The following is a 19,617-nucleotide window of genomic DNA, read 5'->3' as shown; positions in this document are numbered from 1 at the left end:
TATTTGCTGTTATATTCCTAAACAATCGCCTGGCATTTAGCGAGGCGTAATTCGACAGCACCGGCCTCTTCATTCTTAACAATCTTACTGAGAATATGCATGGCTTTCTGGTAGTGGATTTTGAGCAGAAGAATGTCCAGTCTTGCTAGCCCGGCCTCCAGGGTAAGGGTCCTATTTGAAACTGAAGGGGTGCCCAAGGTATTCAGATTTTGCATATTAAAGACCATGCTCCAGAATTGCAGCCCTCGGTTTATGCTGTCCCACCTTGGCTTGGGGTCCTATTAGCACCTTCTCAAGTGCAGGGAGCACGATCTTCAGGGTGTTGCTTCGGCTCATCTCCTCGTCAGATTCACTTGCCCCTAACACATGACCAGTAGGCAAACAGACGAGCCTACTCCTACCCCGGCCCGCTATACTCTTGGCTCGTCCCAAGACGTTTCTAACGGCCACCTCGAAAAGGTCGCGTGAGGACTTCCCGAATTATACAGCTTTAACCTGAAGCAAATAAGACCTAGTCGTCAAGATTGTGGGACTCAGGAGGGTACTATTTTCCCTCTGTGGCAATGTGCCTTTGTACTCTGAAAAGCCCAGTGGTAACAGACGTGAACGGATGGTGGTTTGTTTTTGACGCCACCAGAAAGCGTGCTCTGTTGACTTGGGACCCGATTTCTGACAGATTTTTGACTGCATGATTCTCCTTAGCCTGAAGGAGGATCACAATTGTGCAGTACTATGTACCAACGGAAATTTCGATATAGTGGAGAAGGATGCTTTCTAAAGGCTTCCTAAAGGTAGTATTGTGATGATAATGGGGGATCTGAATACCAAAGGTGGACTCTGGTAACACCTTGTGCCAACATGTTATGGGGCAGCACAGTTTTAGCGGTCGCAATGATATTGGTGGGAGCTTCATGAATTATTGTAGCTTACACCGAAGGCATGGATGGTCAATTGTTCGAGGACAAACCCTGCCATAAGATCAGTTGGGTTTCAACTGGCCGACGCTATACGAGCAATTAGGTTAACCATTTTGCCTACCAGTAGTAGATTCAGGAGTTGTCTTCTGGATGTGCATAACAAGAGAGACGTTGACATCTGCTTTGACAGGGATATGTGCCATGACGCGCAATGACCGTAACATACGGCTAAGAACTGTTCTTCCAAGCGGAAGGGAAATCATTTCGGCCATCAATACACTCAAGCGAAGCAAAGTCACTGAGGTTGATGGTCTGCCAGCATAGTTATTCATCGCTGAACCTGTGATTGCTTTAAATTTGCCACTCCACTCGTGCGAAAATCCTAGGAATCAGTGACCTTTTCGAGAGAGTGGAAGAAGGGGATGATCGTCATGATTGCAAAGAAAGGCATCCGTTTTGAGTGTGACAATTGGAGAGGTAGTTACGTGCTCTCTGCCGTCGTATCTTTGCGACTAAATAATCCTGGAACGAAGGGTAGTTTCCGCTCTGAATCCCCCTACATCAACACCCTACCGAACACGTTTTGGAAGAGCGCGCGGAGTTTAGATATTTGTTTCATCTCTTCATTGATTTCGAGCTTTCGACGGCGTAACAGGAGGGGCATTCAGGAGAAACTAATATCTATTATCAGAGGGACATATTATGGTGCCAAATATCACGTGCTCTACAGAGAGGTAAAATCCCAAAGGAATTCGAGGACCAAAGCGGGGTTAGCCAAAGTTGCATTTTGTTACACATATTATTTCTGGATTTAGGATTTAGTAAAAGGGGCGGGTGAAATTGGACTGAAGATAAGCATGAACAAAACCAAAATTCTCAGACCGATGGGGCATCGCCCAATTTCTATCTGTATTAAAGAGTAGAGCATTGAAGGAATCGTCTATTTGTATATCTAGGAAGCGTGGTCTCTGCCGGCGGTGGTACCGAACTGGATGTCGTTCGGCACATTAAGGGCGCTGGAGATGCAGTTACCTCACCACCAAGATCAAATTGAGGCTGCTCTGCGCTGGTATTCTTTCTGTATTATGTGACTAGCACATGGCTGACTACAACTGTTACTTAAAGACTCCAAACCTTGGTAGACACCTATCTGCTTCCTATCATCGGATTACTCTGGCCAAAACAGTAGGAGGAGTACGGGCATCTCGGGAAGTCCTGGGAGGAACTGAAACATATTTCGTCAAACCGTGAGCGATGGCATGTAGGTGTAGTTGACGTGGTATACCACATTAAGGGGTGAATTGAAACCATAAGTCAATTATCAGACATAACCGGTTATAGATAATCCGCTCGAGAATCTTGGCTATTATTACAAAAAGACAGATAGGTCTATAGGATCCTAACTCATCTTGATAGAGGAACTTACTTCAGGATCAGTACAAGCTTTTGTGGTCTCCTCTCTGCTGGAAAAAACCATTTTTATAGGTAGTCTATAAATCTGTGCGAACATGCGCCTCGTTGTGTCTAAGGTTTCGTCTACGATTGCTGGAGGTATGCCATAGGCACATGTTGATATAGTCTGGTAGGTGGTTTCTGGTTGTTAGAGAAGCAATGTCGAAACTGACTCCCACAGGAATCTAGGCTACATAATAGGAGGCGACCTATTGCCTTTTATTGCCAACATTTCCAACCTGGATGAACCTCTCTATGGATCCTAATCTACTTCATGCAGTTACGTGATATATACCGCCTGGTGGCCACTGTGCGTACGCTCTTCAATAAGATGGCACACTTGAACGTTCTTTCATTTGCGACATTAGCCGGGATTATGTGTAGGCAGGAGAAGATCTCGAGTAAAATCCCCTCCCCCCTTTCATCCGTATCCGGGTATCTCACTCCCAGGTTTTAAAGCTGCCGTTAATAGTCTTGAGGTTGTGTTCTTTGATGTCTCTCGCGCTATGCAAACTATCTTCTCATTTGGCGTCTAAGTCAGAGGCACTGCGGAAGCTGGGCAGCTGCAAATGCAATTGAAGATAGTCTTCGTCCCGTTATCGCATTCGCTGCATATAACCAAGACCATCAGCCCAATTTTTTCCAACTCGTAGCTTAAGAAGCAGCATTCCGGGGGTTTTCATTCAGACCCTGCCTAAGATGGAGCAATGGCGTAGGTCAGGACGCCAGGCAGCTTTTAGGGATATCGGATTGGTGGACCTCGGCACAAAACCGGGATGTCTCGAGTTCCTTATTAAGACAGGCCTAGATCGGATACCGGTTGTTGCGCCGTTGATGATGATGAAAGATCCCTTTGACCTCCGTGACTGACCCCTTTGGGCGAGGATTATGTCTCTAATCCCAATAATTTCGGGGACACTTATGGATCATTCTTCTCTTAAAGGCTTCATGTAAAACTGATCCTTCGATAAAACTCTCGTAGAAGAGTACTTCAAAAAATTCGATTAGGTCCCTGCAGCTATCAAGGATTCCCAAATGGACCATAAATACGGCCGGCCTTAGTTTTACCATTTATTCACATTTAATTCATAATTGCTGTAGAAAAATAAATATATCTAAACGAAAATCAAAAAAGCTTAAACTTATCAGAACCAAATATGCTGCAGGATCCATGGGCGTATGGTAACCTTGTAGAAAAATTTATATTGACTGCAACCCGTCGACAGTATTCCTTCCAAATGTCAGAGCCAGAAAAACGTCCGCCACCAGCTGCTCGGTCACCTCCTAATGAAACTGTTAGCTCCGTCCCTGTGTTAGCAGTGTTAATAGATATGACACCCCCAGCTAATCCATCAGGACTGAGGTACTGCAAAATAAAAACCAGCAGTTTATCGGAGGAAAAACCAAGGCTTCCCAGACCTTACACACCTTGAAAACATCCACAACATTCTTAGTGAAGACCGAGGAGTTAACCCTATTGGAAAAGCCATTGTTTATCTCGATCGCTTCTTCAATGTTGGCGGCCGGCGTAACGAATGCTATTGGTCCAATAATGGGGAATGCCATTAGCTCTGAGTTCGCATGGATATTCGTCACAACCGCCGGCTGGACGAAATTCCCGCGGATCACCTCCCCTCCAGTTTCGATCTTTCCACCATTCTCTCGAATTTCCTGGACCGCCTTCGTGAATGCTTTCGTGATACCTTTGGTATGCAGAGGCCCGAAAATACTTCGAGGGTCCAAAGGATGTCCACAAAATTGCGTTACTCGCTCGATCCTTTTAACCAACTCCTCCACAAATCGATCGTACAAGTGACGGTGAACTATAATGTGCGAAATCTTCTGTTTCTTCTGACCAGCAAAGTCAACAATGCCAAGTGTTGCTGCGTTCAGAGCCAGTTCCAGGTTGGCATCATGGTTCACTATCATTGCATTATTACCATAGAGGTTCAGGATCGACTTTCCAAAGCGATTCTGAACTCGCAAACCTACGTCATGACCATTGGCTGCCCGACCACTAAACGCTATGACTTCAATGCGCTCATCTTGGGCCATAGCTCGACCTACATTGTCATCACCCTGGATTAGCGTCACGACTGGAGGAAGGCCAAAGCATTTAAAGACTCCACTCACAATCTTCATAAGCGCCATGGATGAGAGGATGGTGGTTGGAGCTGGTTTGAAAACGACACTGTTTCCAACGGCCTGAAAAATGGACAAAATGACGGGGGTCGAAAATAAGATACATGAACGCAGTCACCAATGATATAGATGCGCTCTTCCCGAAAGTGCTGAAAGGAGTGTTGAAGGAGGCAATTACTCCCACCACACCCATCGGATGAAACCGCTCTAAGATGATGTGCTCAGGCCTTTCCGACTCGAAAATATTGCCGGAGAGAACGGAGGCCAATCCTGCCGCATACTCGAACATATTGACAACACCTCGAACTTCGCACAGAGCGTCCATTAAGACTTTGCCGACCTCTAAACTGATCAGTCGCGCAAGTAGCTGTCGCTTTTCCCTTATCCTTCGAGCGATCTCACGTAGAACAACCGATCGGCATGGTGGCTGAATTCCCATCCAAATCTGAGATGCATCTTTGGCAGCTTGTATGCACTGGTCAACCTCATCTCGCGTCGGTAAAGCCACGTCCACGATCTTGCTACACATGGCTGGGTCAGTGGCAGGAACTACACGGCCGGATCCGACCCAATCCCCGCCATACGAGGACTTATTCACATCGACAATACCAAGCTCGTTTAACATTTTGAAGAGTCCATGTTCGTAAAATTGGATACCAGGAATCGCCTGGTTACTGAGTTTCCGCATTTCCGCTTCGATACTTCGAAAATTGTAAAGAGAGGTCCCTTTAACAAATTTGCCATTCGGGATTCGCACAACTGGCCGATGCTCTAGTAATGACGCAGGTTGAGAACAGGAGACACTATCACACTCTTGAGGTTTGTTCACCCTCGTTTCGGGTAGCAGTTCATGAAGAGATTGGGTGATGTTACATTGGGAGGTGCCCGAGCTAGCTTTCCCCAGGGAACTGGAACCCAACTGGGGGAAGTATTTTCCAACCACTGGTCCTTTTTCCTCTGGATCCGACGAAATCATTCCAGCACTGACATTACGGAATTTTTGGGGATCAAACTTTGGCACAAGTGGTTTTTCTGACGGAATTATCTGGAGTTCATTTGATCGACTGCAATTGATGAAGTCATGTTGGATCACGCGGCTACTTACTACTATTGTTATTTGATACGGACCTACTTTCCCCCTTAGTTTCTTCAGGGACAGTAGTCATTGTTCCGCTTGGCCCTTCCTGTTTTGCCTCGCTCTTATTCAACTGTTCCGTATTTTCTTTTTCACGACCACCATCCAAACCACCCTCCATTATGGGCATAACCATTGACCCGCTTAGGTAAGAATTTTTCTGAGATTTGGGTACTACAGGATAGGGGTTTGGCACCCAATTTGGACATGGCACCCATGGCATGCAGCTTGACACACCACTTTGTTGACTTGCACGAAGGGTTGCCAATGGTGGCATTCCTTGATTATTACCTGCCGATTGAGATGATGGCATCTGTGCAGATTTATATAATAGCGGAGGTCGATAGGACCCTGTGGACTGAGCTACCATAGACTGATAAGATGGAAGCGGTTGGTAAGACACTACAGATTGATATGTTGGAGCTCGAGAGGTCTGCATGGGTTGATAGCTTGGTACTGATTGATATGCGTCTGAAGGTTGACAAGACTCAACTATCGATTGATATGACGGCACGGTTTGGTACGATCCTGCTGATTCATCCATGACCACAGATTGGTATGATGGCACGGTTTGGTATGATCCTGCTGATTCATCCATGACTACAGATTGATATGACGGCAGAGTTCGGTATGATCCTGTGGGTTCATACATCGTTGTAGTTCGATATGACGGCACTGATTGATATCCAGTTTGTTCATCCATTGCTACAGACTGATATGAAGGCACGGATTGATATGTTCTCAGTGGTTCATACATCGTCACCGACCGATATGATGCTGGTATTGATTGGTACGACTCCGGTGATTCACTCATCGGCACAGATTGATATGATGGAGCAGATTGAAATGAAACAGTTTCGGCTGACTCCGCTGAATGCAAAGATGGTGTGCGCAAGTAAGCGTCTGAGGCGGCAGATTCAGGATATGTAGAAGTCGGATGATAGGTTGGCTCATAAGCCGCTCGAACTAGAGGTCCCATGGGGGTTCCTGTAATATCATCCATTTCAAGAAGTTGCTGCGATTGTCCCATTTCTGATAATGGAATCGGCTGTGGAGAAGCTATTCGATTGAGATTGTTCCAATCTGGACATGGATACCCACATGGCCACATGCAGGCACATCGTCTTCTTTCTGATACAGCATCCTGCCTATCATCTTCTATATTATTGTCAATGATCGGAGGCTCATCAATTTCCGTTCTATCAACCAATGTGTCATTCATTTGTGGTTCTGCAAATATCTCTTCTCTCAGGCTCCTTTGCGTACTTTCCTTGGGCACACATGGACAAGGTAAGTGGGCAGGCCATGGGCAGCAACGGATACCATTACTCGAATCGTGAACTAAAGGTGCGCTTCCGAGGTTTTCACAACTAGGCGGGTTCGGTGGAGAAGGAGAATACGGAGGTTCCGAAGGACTCAAACCTTCCATGCTGTAGCCAGCAGTACCTTCAAGAGCCGGTAGTACTGCAGATCCGGAGGGTTGTTGCGAAGCGATTGGCACTGGGCACGGTCGCGGAAATTTTATTCGTCCACTTTTGGTCCTCCTCACTCTGTTGCCTGCTGGATAGCATAAAATCGGAACTTGTGGATAACCATCCTGTTGCGAAGGTTCACCGGAGCCGCCGATGCTTCCATTCGCCCCAGATTCCTCAAGTCTGTTGGAATGAGACAGGATGACCGATTGTCCTAGCGGTGCGGGGTTTTCCGACATATGCTTAGGTGATTCACATGTGGTTCCAACATTTAACGGAGGTCTATTAGTCTGAAGTCCACTTTTTAGTCCAGCTGCCCAGCCAGGTGAGGATTTGCCACTGAAAATGAAGCATTTCAAATCTGAGTACGGACGGGAAAATTATTTTCTACTTTACCTAGCTCCTTTACGTGAATCTTTATTTTTTCCACCAGCTTCAATGCTAGGGTCCTTTTGACCTGAAAATATTTAATTTTATTTTATTTTAACGGATAACAGAGTAAACTCCAATTACTCATTGTCCTAAGGAGGAGGAGAAAGGAGCAATTTTATCCTATGCTCATAACTACTTAAAGTAGAGAAGTTAAAGGACCAAGCCGTTGTGCGTTGTAATTTCGCCAAAGCCTAGGAATCAGGGAATGAATTGAAGAGAGCTAAGGAGGGTTGGATGAAGTCAAAATCAGAGGGGAGCGAAGTATAAAACCTGACAATTTTGCTATTCGATTGATGACTTCGAGGTAAAGGGGGTGTCAAAGCGAGGCTTATTGTCGAAAGTGACTTCGAGTTCTTGAGTGGAATTTAAGCAGGAATGTCCGTTAAGAGAGTAGGAGAAAGCGCTAAACCATTAGTCGAGCACCAATGAACCAGAGTGTCTAGGTTAGATTGAAGGGAAATACAGTCCATAGGCGACGATATAGTGGAAAACAGCTTAAGGTCGTCTGAATAGAGCAATAGAATAAGTAGGGGGAGGGGAGGAAATAAAAATAACAAAGGGCCCAGAATAGATCCCTGTGGAACGCCAGAGAAGGGGAGAAGGAGCGGGAAGTGCAGCCGTCAAAAGTGACGCGGTAGGATCGGTTGGAAAGCCTTAAAACAAGTGGTATAGGAACGCTTAGAGACGAGAGTTTGGATAGGAGTATCTTGCGATTAACAGTGTCCAAGGCTTTAGCAAAATCAGTGTAAATGGTATGTACTTCTTACCGTGAATTTAGACATTTGGCGACAAACTTGGTAAAGCCAAGTAGGTTGGAGGCAGTGGACCTACCCTTAACGAAGCCGTGTTGCTCTGTCACTATGTGGTGGCCAAAGTGGGCGGACAACCAGTCGCTGACATATCTTTCCAGGATTTTGGAACGGGAGGAGGGGAGCGAAATGGGACGGTAATTCTCGGCAAGCGTACGATCGCCACTTTTGTGAATGGGGATATGATGAGAGCCTCTTTCCACAAGCTGGGAAAATGATTCTCTTCGAGGTCTTTGTCGAAAATTAGAGATAGGGAAGAGAGACCGACCAGTTTTGAGTAAAAAGAGGTTTGGAAGACCATCATAGCCTGGTCCGACATTAGCATCAAGTTTGCCAATGAGGTACTCGGCAAGGAGAGGTGTAAGAAAGGGAATGGTAGACGATGCGGGGCAGGCTTCATCCCCTATCAGGAGGGATTCAGAGGAAGGAGAGGGAACATAGACTGACGAAAAGTAGCGGCAGAGTAAATCACAAAATAGTTGGGGGAGATTTGGTTGAGGAGTCAGAGAATTTAATGGACGGACGTGATAACTGGGCAGGACAGCGGAAGCTGCGAATGTGGGACGAGAAAGGTTTGAGGTTACCGCGCTTTAGTAAGTCTTGAATACCGGTCGAATATTCGTTTCTGAACTTACGTATTAAGGATTTGACCGAGGAACGGAGAAATTTGAAAAAAAACTAAGTCAGCATAGGTTCTGGAAGATAGGAACTTCTTCTTCGTAGTCTGTTTTTGACGTAGTTTTTCGTAGACTTCGGTGGTGAATCAGACGGAGTAGGAGCGTAAGCACTTAGGAGAGGAGGGAGCGTAACAGGGAAGAAGATCAGATAAAATGGTGAAGTGAGAGTGCTTGGTCACGCGTTAATGGAGAGAGAAGGAGGAGAGGCCATCAACTGAGGCCGCCAGGGCTGAGTTCAGACCTTCTAAGTTTGCCTTTTGAACTTAGTACGCTTGCGCGCGACAGGAGAGTGGAGTCGGTATATCTGAGCATCGAATTCGAAAGCAGGATGATGGGCGTCATGGGCAACGTAAGACGGGGCATGAAGGGATTGGCAAAGACAACGCGCAGGAAGGTTAGAGAGAACAAGGCAAGGAGTGTGATCTAAGTGGTTTCTAGAAACGTTAAACTGGAGGGTGGAACAGGTGTACATGAAAGTGGATAGAACAGGGGAAGGGTGGGTGGAGTTATTAGAGAGGGAGGGAAGGCCAGGGTGATGGGCCAGGAGAGCATGGGAAGATTAAAGTCGCCATAGAGGATGAAAAGAAGTGAGGGAAATAAAACGATTACTATCCCTGATAATCTGTGGAAGAAATCCTCGTACAAAGAAGGCGGGCTGAAGCAGGGAAAATATATGCACACGGAATGATTCGTATGGTAACAGGATCGTAGGTGGAGGAGGAAGAAAATATGATTTCGGCACGGAGAGGGGACTTAACAGCTATTAGGGCACCTCCGCCAGTTGTCTTGCCAAGCGCAACGCAGTCTCTGTCACAACGAAAGACAAAGTAACCTTCGAGGAGCTCGGAATCTAAAATCCTGTCATTCAGCCAGATTTCTCAAATACAGATGACATGAAGTTTGAATGTTAAGGCAGATAGTTTGGAATCCGACAACTTGATCCTTAGACCCTTTACATTTTGACAAAAGAGTGTATAGTTGTCGGAATCATTTCAGTTTGGCGAGGCAGGTGGGCGGGCCGGAAATTTTCACTAAGCTTGTTCCTCTGATAAGGTTTGACGAAGATCCTCTGTGGCCAAAAGGACGATTGGACGATAGCATCGAAGTCGTGGGGATATGTCACTTTGAAGGATGCTATCACTCGGTCAGGAGAGCCATCCTTCATCAGCTTCACACATGAGAGAGGTGACAAAGCTGAGTTGGCTTTGCTTCTGATATAGGTCAAACTTTCGTCGGACGTGGTGGAGTACGCTAGCCTTGACACGAGCAGCTTTTTCGGTCGCGAGGCGACGTTCAATTGTAATATTGTGAATTTAACCGACAAGAAATAAAGGCTTGCGCAAACATCTTTGCGGAAGATATGGATACAACACATGATGAAAGTTCAGCATTACTAACCAAGCACGGGAAAGGGTTATAAAAAAACCATGGTGGAAAACGAAGCTTTGAAGCCTATCGCAATTTCAATAGAGTATTTTGTTAGAGTAGATTTACAATGTGACATAAAATTGGCGTTAAACCAGGATTTTTTTCCTAATGAAAGCTGAATATCGAGAAAAGTGAATGATAGTCTCCCCTCAAATGGGGAAATTCTATGCCTGGTTTTCCAGATTGGAGAGGGATTCCATATATAAGTACTATCCAGGAGACTTGCCGAATAAAAAAAAGGATGGGCGAAAATATTGGGCCGAATATGGCCACCACAGGAGAAGACAGAAAACCCCTATAGAACCCTGTCGTAGGCAGCCAAAAAAGGCGAGATCCAATCGGACCCTGACCCCGAGGTATGAGCTACCAGATAATTTGCCTTGCCACGTATTCGAGAAAGGCGGTCAGACCGGAGTGTACAATTGACTTATCTGAAGGGGCTCTTGTCATGAAACCACATCGCGGGTTATCTGGTATAATGGAAACGCGATGCCCCCTGAGATCATATGTTCTAGAAGAATTCCTAGGGGATGTGCCCTCGGCCCGGTTATTTGCCCCTTGTGACTTCAAGCGTAGAGTTGCCGCACCCCTTAGTTACGGTAGAGGTGCCAGATAGGTCCCGCATCCACTGGTATGAATTGCCAAGCCTGCACTCAGTATAAACTAGTACAGCTGTGTCAGTCATGACGGGCTCAATATCTCCGTATCCGGAGAGCACCGTGAGATTGTGCTTAACCCCACAGGACATTCATGTTAAGAAGGCACTGACAGAATAGACCTTATCCAGAAGAAGAACGCTAAGTTAAGCGATCCTGAAGAAAATTCCGCCATGGTTTAGTGAAATATCTCCACAGACATCAAAAGTGGCATAACAGGAATAGGACTCCTGAACCTTACTATACACATCAGCGGAACTTTTGAAAGACAGCTGATGAGGGATAGAGAAAAACGTCGCTAGGCTAATTTCAAGCTCTGTGAAGTGCAGTACTCCCGCCAGTTCGACGAAGAACTACTAAAACAGGGGAAGAAAACAACGGAGATCTATAGTCGATGATGGGGAAGTTTGTGTCGACTACAGTAGAAAGGACTACATCGTAGAAACAAATTACAGCTAGAAGCCCTTCTCATGAAGCCAAGCAAGGGGAGGTGCTCTTTTACAAAAGCCCGTCATAAAATCCGCAACAGTCCAAGCAGAAGTCGCTAGGTTAGAAGCAAAGTTATGCGGCAGAGTCCAACTGATGGTATGTTTGTCAAAATTGGATCAAGAAGCGGCAACGTTCTGCACCGCTTTGTGGGCAAGACAGTGGTAGTGGAAGCAATAGAACAGGATGAACTAGATGAGACGGAATCCCTAAAGGTAAGGGCCATATCTGTCAGCTGCGGGGGGCAAACACCTAATAATTTCCCTATGGTGGAAAATGATATATAAAACCATGACCATCGAAAAAGGAGGAAGGAAAGTGGTAGCAGAAAAAAAGGCGTGAATTAGGTTTCAAGTTCGGAGTGATGGTAAGTCTCCTCAGGAGCTGCAGAGAATGAAAAGTTAAGCAGCATAAGCCTCACTATCCTAGCCACTATGCACAGGAGTGGAACTGTTCACGAACTAACGGGGCAGATAGCACCAGGAACTAACTGGTTACTCCTCAGCGAACGATATCGAGGTAGAGGGCTGCCATCATGCTTTTCGATACCTCCATGTTGATTCGAGACACCCTAAACTTGCGAGTGCGAAGCCACCATAGCGGGGAAATATTTCCGTCTAGGTTTATTCTGAGGAGATACCTTTTTGAGCTTTACACCACATGGAAGGAGCCTATTCCAGTTTTTTGTGAAAAGCTAGGAGTCTTAGAGAATGAGATCCGAAATTCAGAAAAGAGCCCTAATGAGAGGAGACTTCAACGTCGGGGGCCTAAATAGGGCATGATTCAACCAGACTCTTGGGGAGTGGAAACTTTAGAGATAGCTCTTAAGACGAGATTCTTCAGGATAAATAGTATATCATTAGCATAGCGTCGCTCTGACTGTCAGGGTACTATCCCCGACGTAACTTTTATTACAAAGCCCTTAGTGCCAACAGAAGTGGGAGGTACTCAGAAATTACAAGGACAGCGATAACCTTTGAAATAGTAAGCGGCTACTGGCAAATGAGCTAAAAGACCCGGACGGGGTTAGGATAGCTGCCACTACTGAATCACTAGCGAATTCAGGGATGAGCTTTGTCACAGCAGCTTGCGCTGGTCTCAGCGCCCCAAAGGAGAACCCAACCTGTATATATGTGAAAAACCTAAGTTTACGAAAGAACTATTTGGTACGACTGCATGGCGTTGGAAAGGCCAAGAGGAAGTAACCATTATATTCACAGAGTCCCAAACCCCGCCACGTAATCAATAGGTAAAAGGAGAGAGGTAGCCGAACGCTATTAATTGGGACCAAGTTGTAAGTTGGTCACCCATCGATCACTCTATTCCATGGGAGTAATTAAAACAGCGGGAATTGTGGATTCTTTATCTAAGCCGATATTATTGACGAAGGAGACGTACCGGAGATTGCCACCCTTCACTGCGGTGGAACGAAAAAAGACAGTCCTTTTTACGACGCACAAAAAGGGCCGTTAAAACAATGTCTAAGTATAGATCGGACGTACTACTGAGCACGTTCAAAAACTTGAGGCTTCTGTTAGTAACTAAAGCCAAAGCTGATCCTGATTTCTGTATGTTCGATACAATGACAAGCTGGCGAAGAACCCAGAACTTACAGACGCGATTTATGGTGCTGGAGACCTCTCGAAAAAACAGCGATTGAAGATTTGGCCCACTCATAACAAAGCAAGGCACATAGCAGCTATAGTCCGGTCAGCTAGTAGTGCTCCTTATACCGCTGGTTATAAGGAGTGTTTTCAATTTTGAAGGATGACCAGATATATTCGAAGCATTGGAAAATCATTTCCACGTCCCAGGCAGGACAATAAAAAATGAAGGTCATGTCATACCAGGGGTCGAATCTTTGGGATGCTTCATATAATGGCGCCTTGTGACTGGTGATACCCGTTGAATTCATGGTAGGGCACTAGTTGTCACACGCTCGGTTGAACAAACACAGTCGACACTGTGAACTATGATATGACGTTCTGGTAATTAATTAACAGCGGAGATTCTCGCTTTCTATGAAGAAATCCAAAGTTGTTGCCCAAACTAAAGGTTCGTAGATAAATCCTGCAGGAAGGAATCGATGGTTAGAGTATGGCGGGCACGAAATCGGAGTATTGCGGAAACTAGACTATTTACGTAAGGGATCGTTGAGAATTCTTACGAAACTTTTTCCTTCTGCAGAAGATAGGAACGTCACCCCGTCATGGATTATTCTTGCTAGGTGCTCAGGTACCTTCAGGATGAATATGTTGCCTACAAGGTATTTGAAAACGAAAAAGATACGAAGTGGATAGCAAGGAAGGCAGGATATCTGAGGTTCCATGAACCACGGGTTCTACGCTTTTCAACTGAATAGGGTTTACCCGATATAATGTATTCAAAGTTACTACCCTAAAAAAACAGGTGGTTGCACTCTGTTTAAAAGCACGAGTTTGACACTCTCTCTGTTAAATACACTTATCGTACCTGCAGGCTCGTCCCCATCGCCCAGTTCTCCTGATCCGAAGCGTACAACTGGAACAGTGAACATATCCTGCGCAGCCGCACTCAAGCTGGTCGAGGAAGTGCTACCTGAAAAGAATATGAAAGTTATGCATATAATTACCATAAAAATGGCATACCCTTATCGACAGTTTTGGCCTGGTTTTCAATACTAGCTGACGTGCCCTTAGTAGAGGCTGGCTGTTTGGAGACATCTACCAACATGTTCAACGCGAGGGCACCAAAACCACCGCATAGCGGAATATTGTCATACTTGTTTTCTAGGAAGGTTTTGCGATAATCTGTGTAGGGTATAACCTTCGACTTCGCACTGTACCCTAATAACAAATTCTCATGAATTGTGGAATCAATGATATCAGTTGGGGTGCATTCGCTAGAAGTCATATCGGAATCATCACGTTTAGGCACAATGCCAAGAATTTTATCATTTTGACCGATGATAAGGTGACCCAAATCTTGATGTACGCCAACATACTTGATACTATTCGGGTGGTTAGAGTTCGCAATGTCCTGCACTGCTGCTTGCAGTGAACCCTTGTACATTTCTGGGACTGTGAAAACATCGTCAGCAAAGAAATCTGTCAAATTCAAATCGAAAAGTTTTGAATCATCGATGCGTTGCACTGGAATAGACTTTTCCTGCATAAGTACAGAATCCTTTCTGCCAGATATTTCGGCTCTTTTCCGAGAGGTATTGGGCGGAGCAACAAAATCCAGCGGTGAAACGTCTGTGGCATTTGGTTGGTTGTTTTCCAGAATCGAACTAGTCAGGCCTTCGTCCGCAGCCAAAGAGAAAGGACGACTACTCACTCTGAATAAGTCGAATAGGTTTTCCTCGCTCCTCCCTTCAGTTTGCGTCTGGAACCTTCCGTTTAAGTTAGAATGACTTCGCACGGAATTCTTTATAGCCCGCAACGAATCGAAACGGGGTACAATTTTCCAAATTCTTTGCTTTTCAGACGAGGGAAACCGCCAGTCCGAGCCATCCGAGCTACTCGTTGTGACTAGAAGGCAACTACCAGTCAGATTCAACAACTTCAACTCTGTCGCATCTAGCATCTCCTTATCCACTACCCGTTTAACAGCTTGTTCATCGATCTCCAGTCGGCGCATTTCTGAATGTTGTGTCTTCTGGGTGGAGCTTATAGTCTCCGGGTCTCTGTTTAATCCTTCTGGGATTTTTTCCTCAGTGCAACCAACAGACGAAGATAAAAGCGACGGTTCCTGAATGTCCTTTATGTCATTTCTCGGTAGGGAGTCTGCAGGAGCAGTATCACTCATAGATGTTTCAACAGTCCTCCCAAACTCTGCACCAAACTCTTCGCTGTAGGCCCTATTAGAGTCCCCTGTAAATGATGGTCTTTTGTCCTTACCAGTCACATCAGCGCGTCTGAATAAGGACAAAAGTAGGGCATGCGGTGATGTTGGAAGAGATTCGTAACACGACGGAGCAACATGTTTCCTAAGGAAGATTTTTGTCCACCGCTGCATCATTTCTGGAGCTACTTTCTTTGTACTGGTAAATCGTCCAGAAAGTCAGTAAACGGATAAGAGGGAGCACCACTTTAACACCGACCCCACCTGGTAAACTATTAAAATTTTTTTTCCTCAGAACTCAAAACAAATTTTCACTTCTAAAACCAAAGCAGGAAAATCACTTCAGAACATATTTTCTGCTTAAATATCTAAAAGTTTGTTAAGAAAAAAAAATACTTTCAAAAAAAAATTTAGGTTGAGAAGATTCTGCCCTAAAAAGACTTTAAAACCAAAACAGTTACTTTTTATAAATACGTTTTATAACTTAAACGTACGTTTAAACAATTTGTGAGTCAAATGTGAATGTGGAAAACCAATTGAAATCCGTTTTTGAAAAAAATCGAAATCTCAAGGAGGTGTTGATGAAAATTCTGGAATTTTTCAGGCAAAGTGTCCGCAACTAAGTTTGTCATTTCTAGATGGTTCCCTGCAGTGGGGACCTCAACATGCTCTGGAAATTGACAGATGGTTATCATGACCTGTAATTAGAGCCCTAACGTTTTAAAAAAGATTGTGGCTCTTACAACTATGCTGACTCCGTCATTCAATGTAGTTTTGTGCCGAAGGTAGAAGCTAGATCCAAGCCTGTCAAACCACTGTCAAATCACCGCCCCCCCCCCCCTCTTCCTTAATTACTACTTTCTTTCCAGTCCATTCTTGGTCATTTTGGTCCGTACCTCCTTCAAACTTCGAGTTGAGGTGCCAACGATGGCAGAAACGACGTTTCCTAGATGAATATCTTCATCTTTAGTCAAGCCCTACTTGCCTCACTTTTCAAAACCAGAGCCATTTGGCCAAGATCCATTCCCCGATGAGAGAACAAACAGATGACATTAGTGTAGTCGAGGTATTTGAGGAAAATATCATGCTCCATTGACCCCCCTACGCCATCCAGACAAGGCAGTATGGACGAAACCACCGATAACAAGAAGAAATAATACCAGATGGGCAAGATGCAACCCTGGCGGACTCCACTTCGTAGGTTCAAATCCCTTGGGATTTTACCTCGGTGCAGCATGTGAGAGTACTCCAGGTACACTCCCGTCCACTCTATTGAAAGCTTTTCGAAACCGACGAAGAGCAGATGTAGTGAACGCGTACTGTTCCAAAATGATCCGATGTAGTCAATGCAGGAGGATGGGGAACGGAAGCCAGCCTGCTTCCCGTCCATCAAGCTTCCTAAATGTTCTTTTATGCCTTGATCTCAAATTGTCACATGTCACTGGGTGCCCTTCTTTGGAATTTTAATGGTCATACCTACCTTTAACTTTCTGGAAAAGTCTCGGATTCCCAAGATTTTCGTATGAATGGAAGTACCAAAGCTGCAGTGACTGCAGGTGCGACGATAGATACCTTTGTACGGAGACTGTCAAGCCCAACCGCATTATTGCTTTTGAGCGCATCAATGGCCTATATGATTTCTCTTTTGCTTGGAGGAACAATCCGTATCCGCATGGCCAATAATAATAATAATAATCGTTGGCGCAAGAATCTAATTAGATCAGGGCCTTGAAGTGTGCGAGGGCACTTCATTTATTATTATTTTTCTGTTAAGGGAAAGTCGCACCGTGTCCTTGAAGAACTATTGTGCCCCTTTTACTGGTTATAGTGCACCTGTTGATCATAGTATTTCAAGCAGGCCTGTAACCGTTAGGAACTTTAGTATGTTCCCTACTTCCAGATGTTTCAGCTTTGCATCTGGTATTAAGTGTTTTCCCAGATGTCTCGACCTACTTTGCACAAGTGCCGGACACTGTCCCAGGACGTGCATAAAGATGTTGTCCTCCTCCTCACAAAACCTGCAGGCAGTGTCCGTAGATATCCCTAGCTTCCCTAGGTGATAGTTCAGCCGACAATGACCAGTGAGAATTCCCACTATGATTCGGAGGTTCTTTTTGGTGAGGTTTAAGCAATCCTTTGTACGCATGGGTTCGTATCCCCCAATAAGCACCCTGGACTGCTCCATCCCTGGTAGGCCCGCCCAATATAGTTCCCTCAACCGCTTCTCTTCGTTTCTTAGATTCATAGCCATGAAACCGTTTCCGATTCCACAAAAGGGTTCCGGCCCGTGTAAAGGCATCCCTGCTCCCTTCTTGGCTAGTTCATCCGCTGCCTCATTGCCTTCCAACCCAGCATGGCCTGGAACCCAAAGTATCCAGACTTTGTTGGACGAGCCGAGTGTATTCAGTCTCTCAAGGCATTCCCATACCAGTTTAGAGTTCACCTGGTTGGACCTAAGTGCCTTGATCGCTGCTTGGCTATCGGTGAGAATAGCTATGTTCTGCCCCCTGTAGTTCCTTTGCAGATTAAAGGAGGCACATTTGTCTATGGTGTAAATTTCCGCCTGGAATATGCTAGTGTACCTGCCCATTGGCTCAAAGTACATTTTCCTTGGACCAATGACACCGGCACCCGCTCCCTCTGCTGTGAGGGATCCGTTAGTGCATCAAGTAATCAGTTGCTGGTTTAAGCCGTATGTCGCAGCCACGCTCTCCCAGTTTGCCTTATTACTCCAACGTGTTTCAAACTTCTTATCGAAGTGAAACCTCGTTGTCATGTTGTCCCTCGGTGTCAGTAATTCGGGATACCGCCTAGAAAGGATATCAATCTTCCTTCGATTTAGGCAGCTCCCCTCCTCACTCATACTATCGGCCATCCTGAATATTGATCTCCTTGTCTGCATCTGTATGTGCAGATGGAGAGGGGTTAATCCCAGAAGGACCTCCAGGGATGCCGTTGGGCATGTCCTCATTGCACCACTGATACACAAGCAAGCCAGCCTTTGGAGCTTATCTGATTCCCTGGCTTGTGTGCTGAGTTGGGTTCTTTCTGCCCAGATTACCGCCTCATAGGTAATCATTGGCCTTACTATTGCAGTATATATCCAAAGTAGTATCTTCGATCTGCAACCCCATTTTTTTCCTGCTATGGATCTGCAAGTCATCAGAGCCCCCGTAGCTTTCCGACAAGTGTTTCCGACATGTGCCTTCCAGAGTCATTTTTGGTCTAGCGTGATTCCAAAATATTTGACCTCCGTTTCTCGTTTCACCTCCATATCATGTAATGTTATGGCTTTCAGGTGATCCAGCTTACGCCTCCTAGTGAATGGTACTATGGTGGTTTTGGTTGGGTTGCTCCGCAGTCCCACCTTCCTGCACCAGACACTAGTAACCCTTAATCCAGTTTGGATTCGATCACATAGGGTATCTTCATATTTGCCCCTACAGATTAGAACAATGTCATCCGCGTAGCCGTGGACTTGTATTCCAGTATTAGTTAACACGTCCAGGAGTTCATCCACTACCATACTCCACATCAGTGGCGATAGTACTCCACCCTGTGGACAGCCTTGAGTGGTGTTCATGATAATAGAATTGGCACCTGTTTGTACCTCTATTTGTCTGCTTTCTAGCATTTTGCCCATCCAGAGTGCCAGGGTGTTTCCCACTCCTTTGCGGCTCAGGGTATCCTGTATCTCTGTGTGCGATGCGTTGTCGAATGCTCCTTCGATATCCAAAAACGCGCACAGTGCAATTTCTTTTGTTTCTATGGCGTCCCGCGGTACCTCTGTCAGCTGATACAGAGCAGTTTCAGTTGATCGTCCTGCCCAGTAAGCGTGTTGACAGTGATGCTGCTGCCAATGAAATGGCATATATCTTCGCCTGGATTATGGTCGTCATTTTTGCGAGAGGTCGGGCCAGTTCTATAATCCGATTCTCCGAGAACACCCCTGCGCTCGATTCATCCTCCATGACTGACCAGTCGGTGAAGATTATTAGGTCTGTAATCTGAAAAGACTCATGGCCATTTGTCGACCATTCTTCTTTTTCGGTGATTACGACAGTATACGTCCTTTTAAAGACGAATCTGGAAACCATATGATCGGTCGGCATCAGGGCTATCGGATGTTTTCCAAGGAATTTCCAGATAGACGCATGTCCGTTTGATTGGCCGCCTTTCCACGCCC

At 45.5% G+C, this 19,617-nt stretch overlaps 1 protein-coding gene across 1 annotated transcript; it reads right to left on the bottom strand.

The window, feature by feature from the left end:
* Nucleotides 1–3,427: 3,427 nt before the first annotated feature.
* On the bottom strand, nucleotides 3,428–15,948 carry LOC119657879. Its single transcript, XM_038065010.1, has 7 exons — nucleotides 14,234–15,948; nucleotides 14,079–14,183; nucleotides 7,515–7,575; nucleotides 5,640–7,457; nucleotides 4,630–5,575; nucleotides 3,798–4,574; nucleotides 3,428–3,735 (listed from the first exon to the last, which is right to left on the bottom strand). The coding sequence occupies exons 1-7, from the start codon at nucleotides 15,606–15,608 to the stop codon at nucleotides 3,496–3,498; spliced, it is 5,322 nt and encodes a 1,773-aa protein (XP_037920938.1). The 5' UTR covers nucleotides 15,609–15,948; the 3' UTR covers nucleotides 3,428–3,495.
* Between the last annotated feature and the right edge of the window lie 3,669 nt (nucleotides 15,949–19,617).

Source organism: Hermetia illucens, chromosome 5, assembly GCF_905115235.1.
Source record: "Hermetia illucens chromosome 5, iHerIll2.2.curated.20191125, whole genome shotgun sequence".
Lineage (NCBI taxonomy): Eukaryota > Metazoa > Arthropoda > Insecta > Diptera > Stratiomyidae > Hermetia > Hermetia illucens.
The sequence above is the reverse complement of the archived record's forward strand: the minus strand, read 5'-3'. Positions and strand labels throughout refer to the sequence as shown.

Bases quoted from the DNA above. Each gene is read 5' to 3' on its own strand.
- LOC119657879 (XM_038065010.1), bottom strand. From the start codon at position 15,608: ATGATGCAGCGGTGGACAAAAATCTTCCTTAGGAAACATGTTGCTCCG. The intron at 7,576-14,078 runs GTACGATAAGTG...AAATATTTTCAG, and splicing joins CGATGGGGACGAGCCTGCAG to GTCAAAAGGACCCTAGCATT. The intron at 4,575-4,629 runs GTGACTGCGTTC...TCCATTTTTCAG, and splicing joins AGAGCGCATCTATATCATTG to GCCGTTGGAAACAGTGTCGT.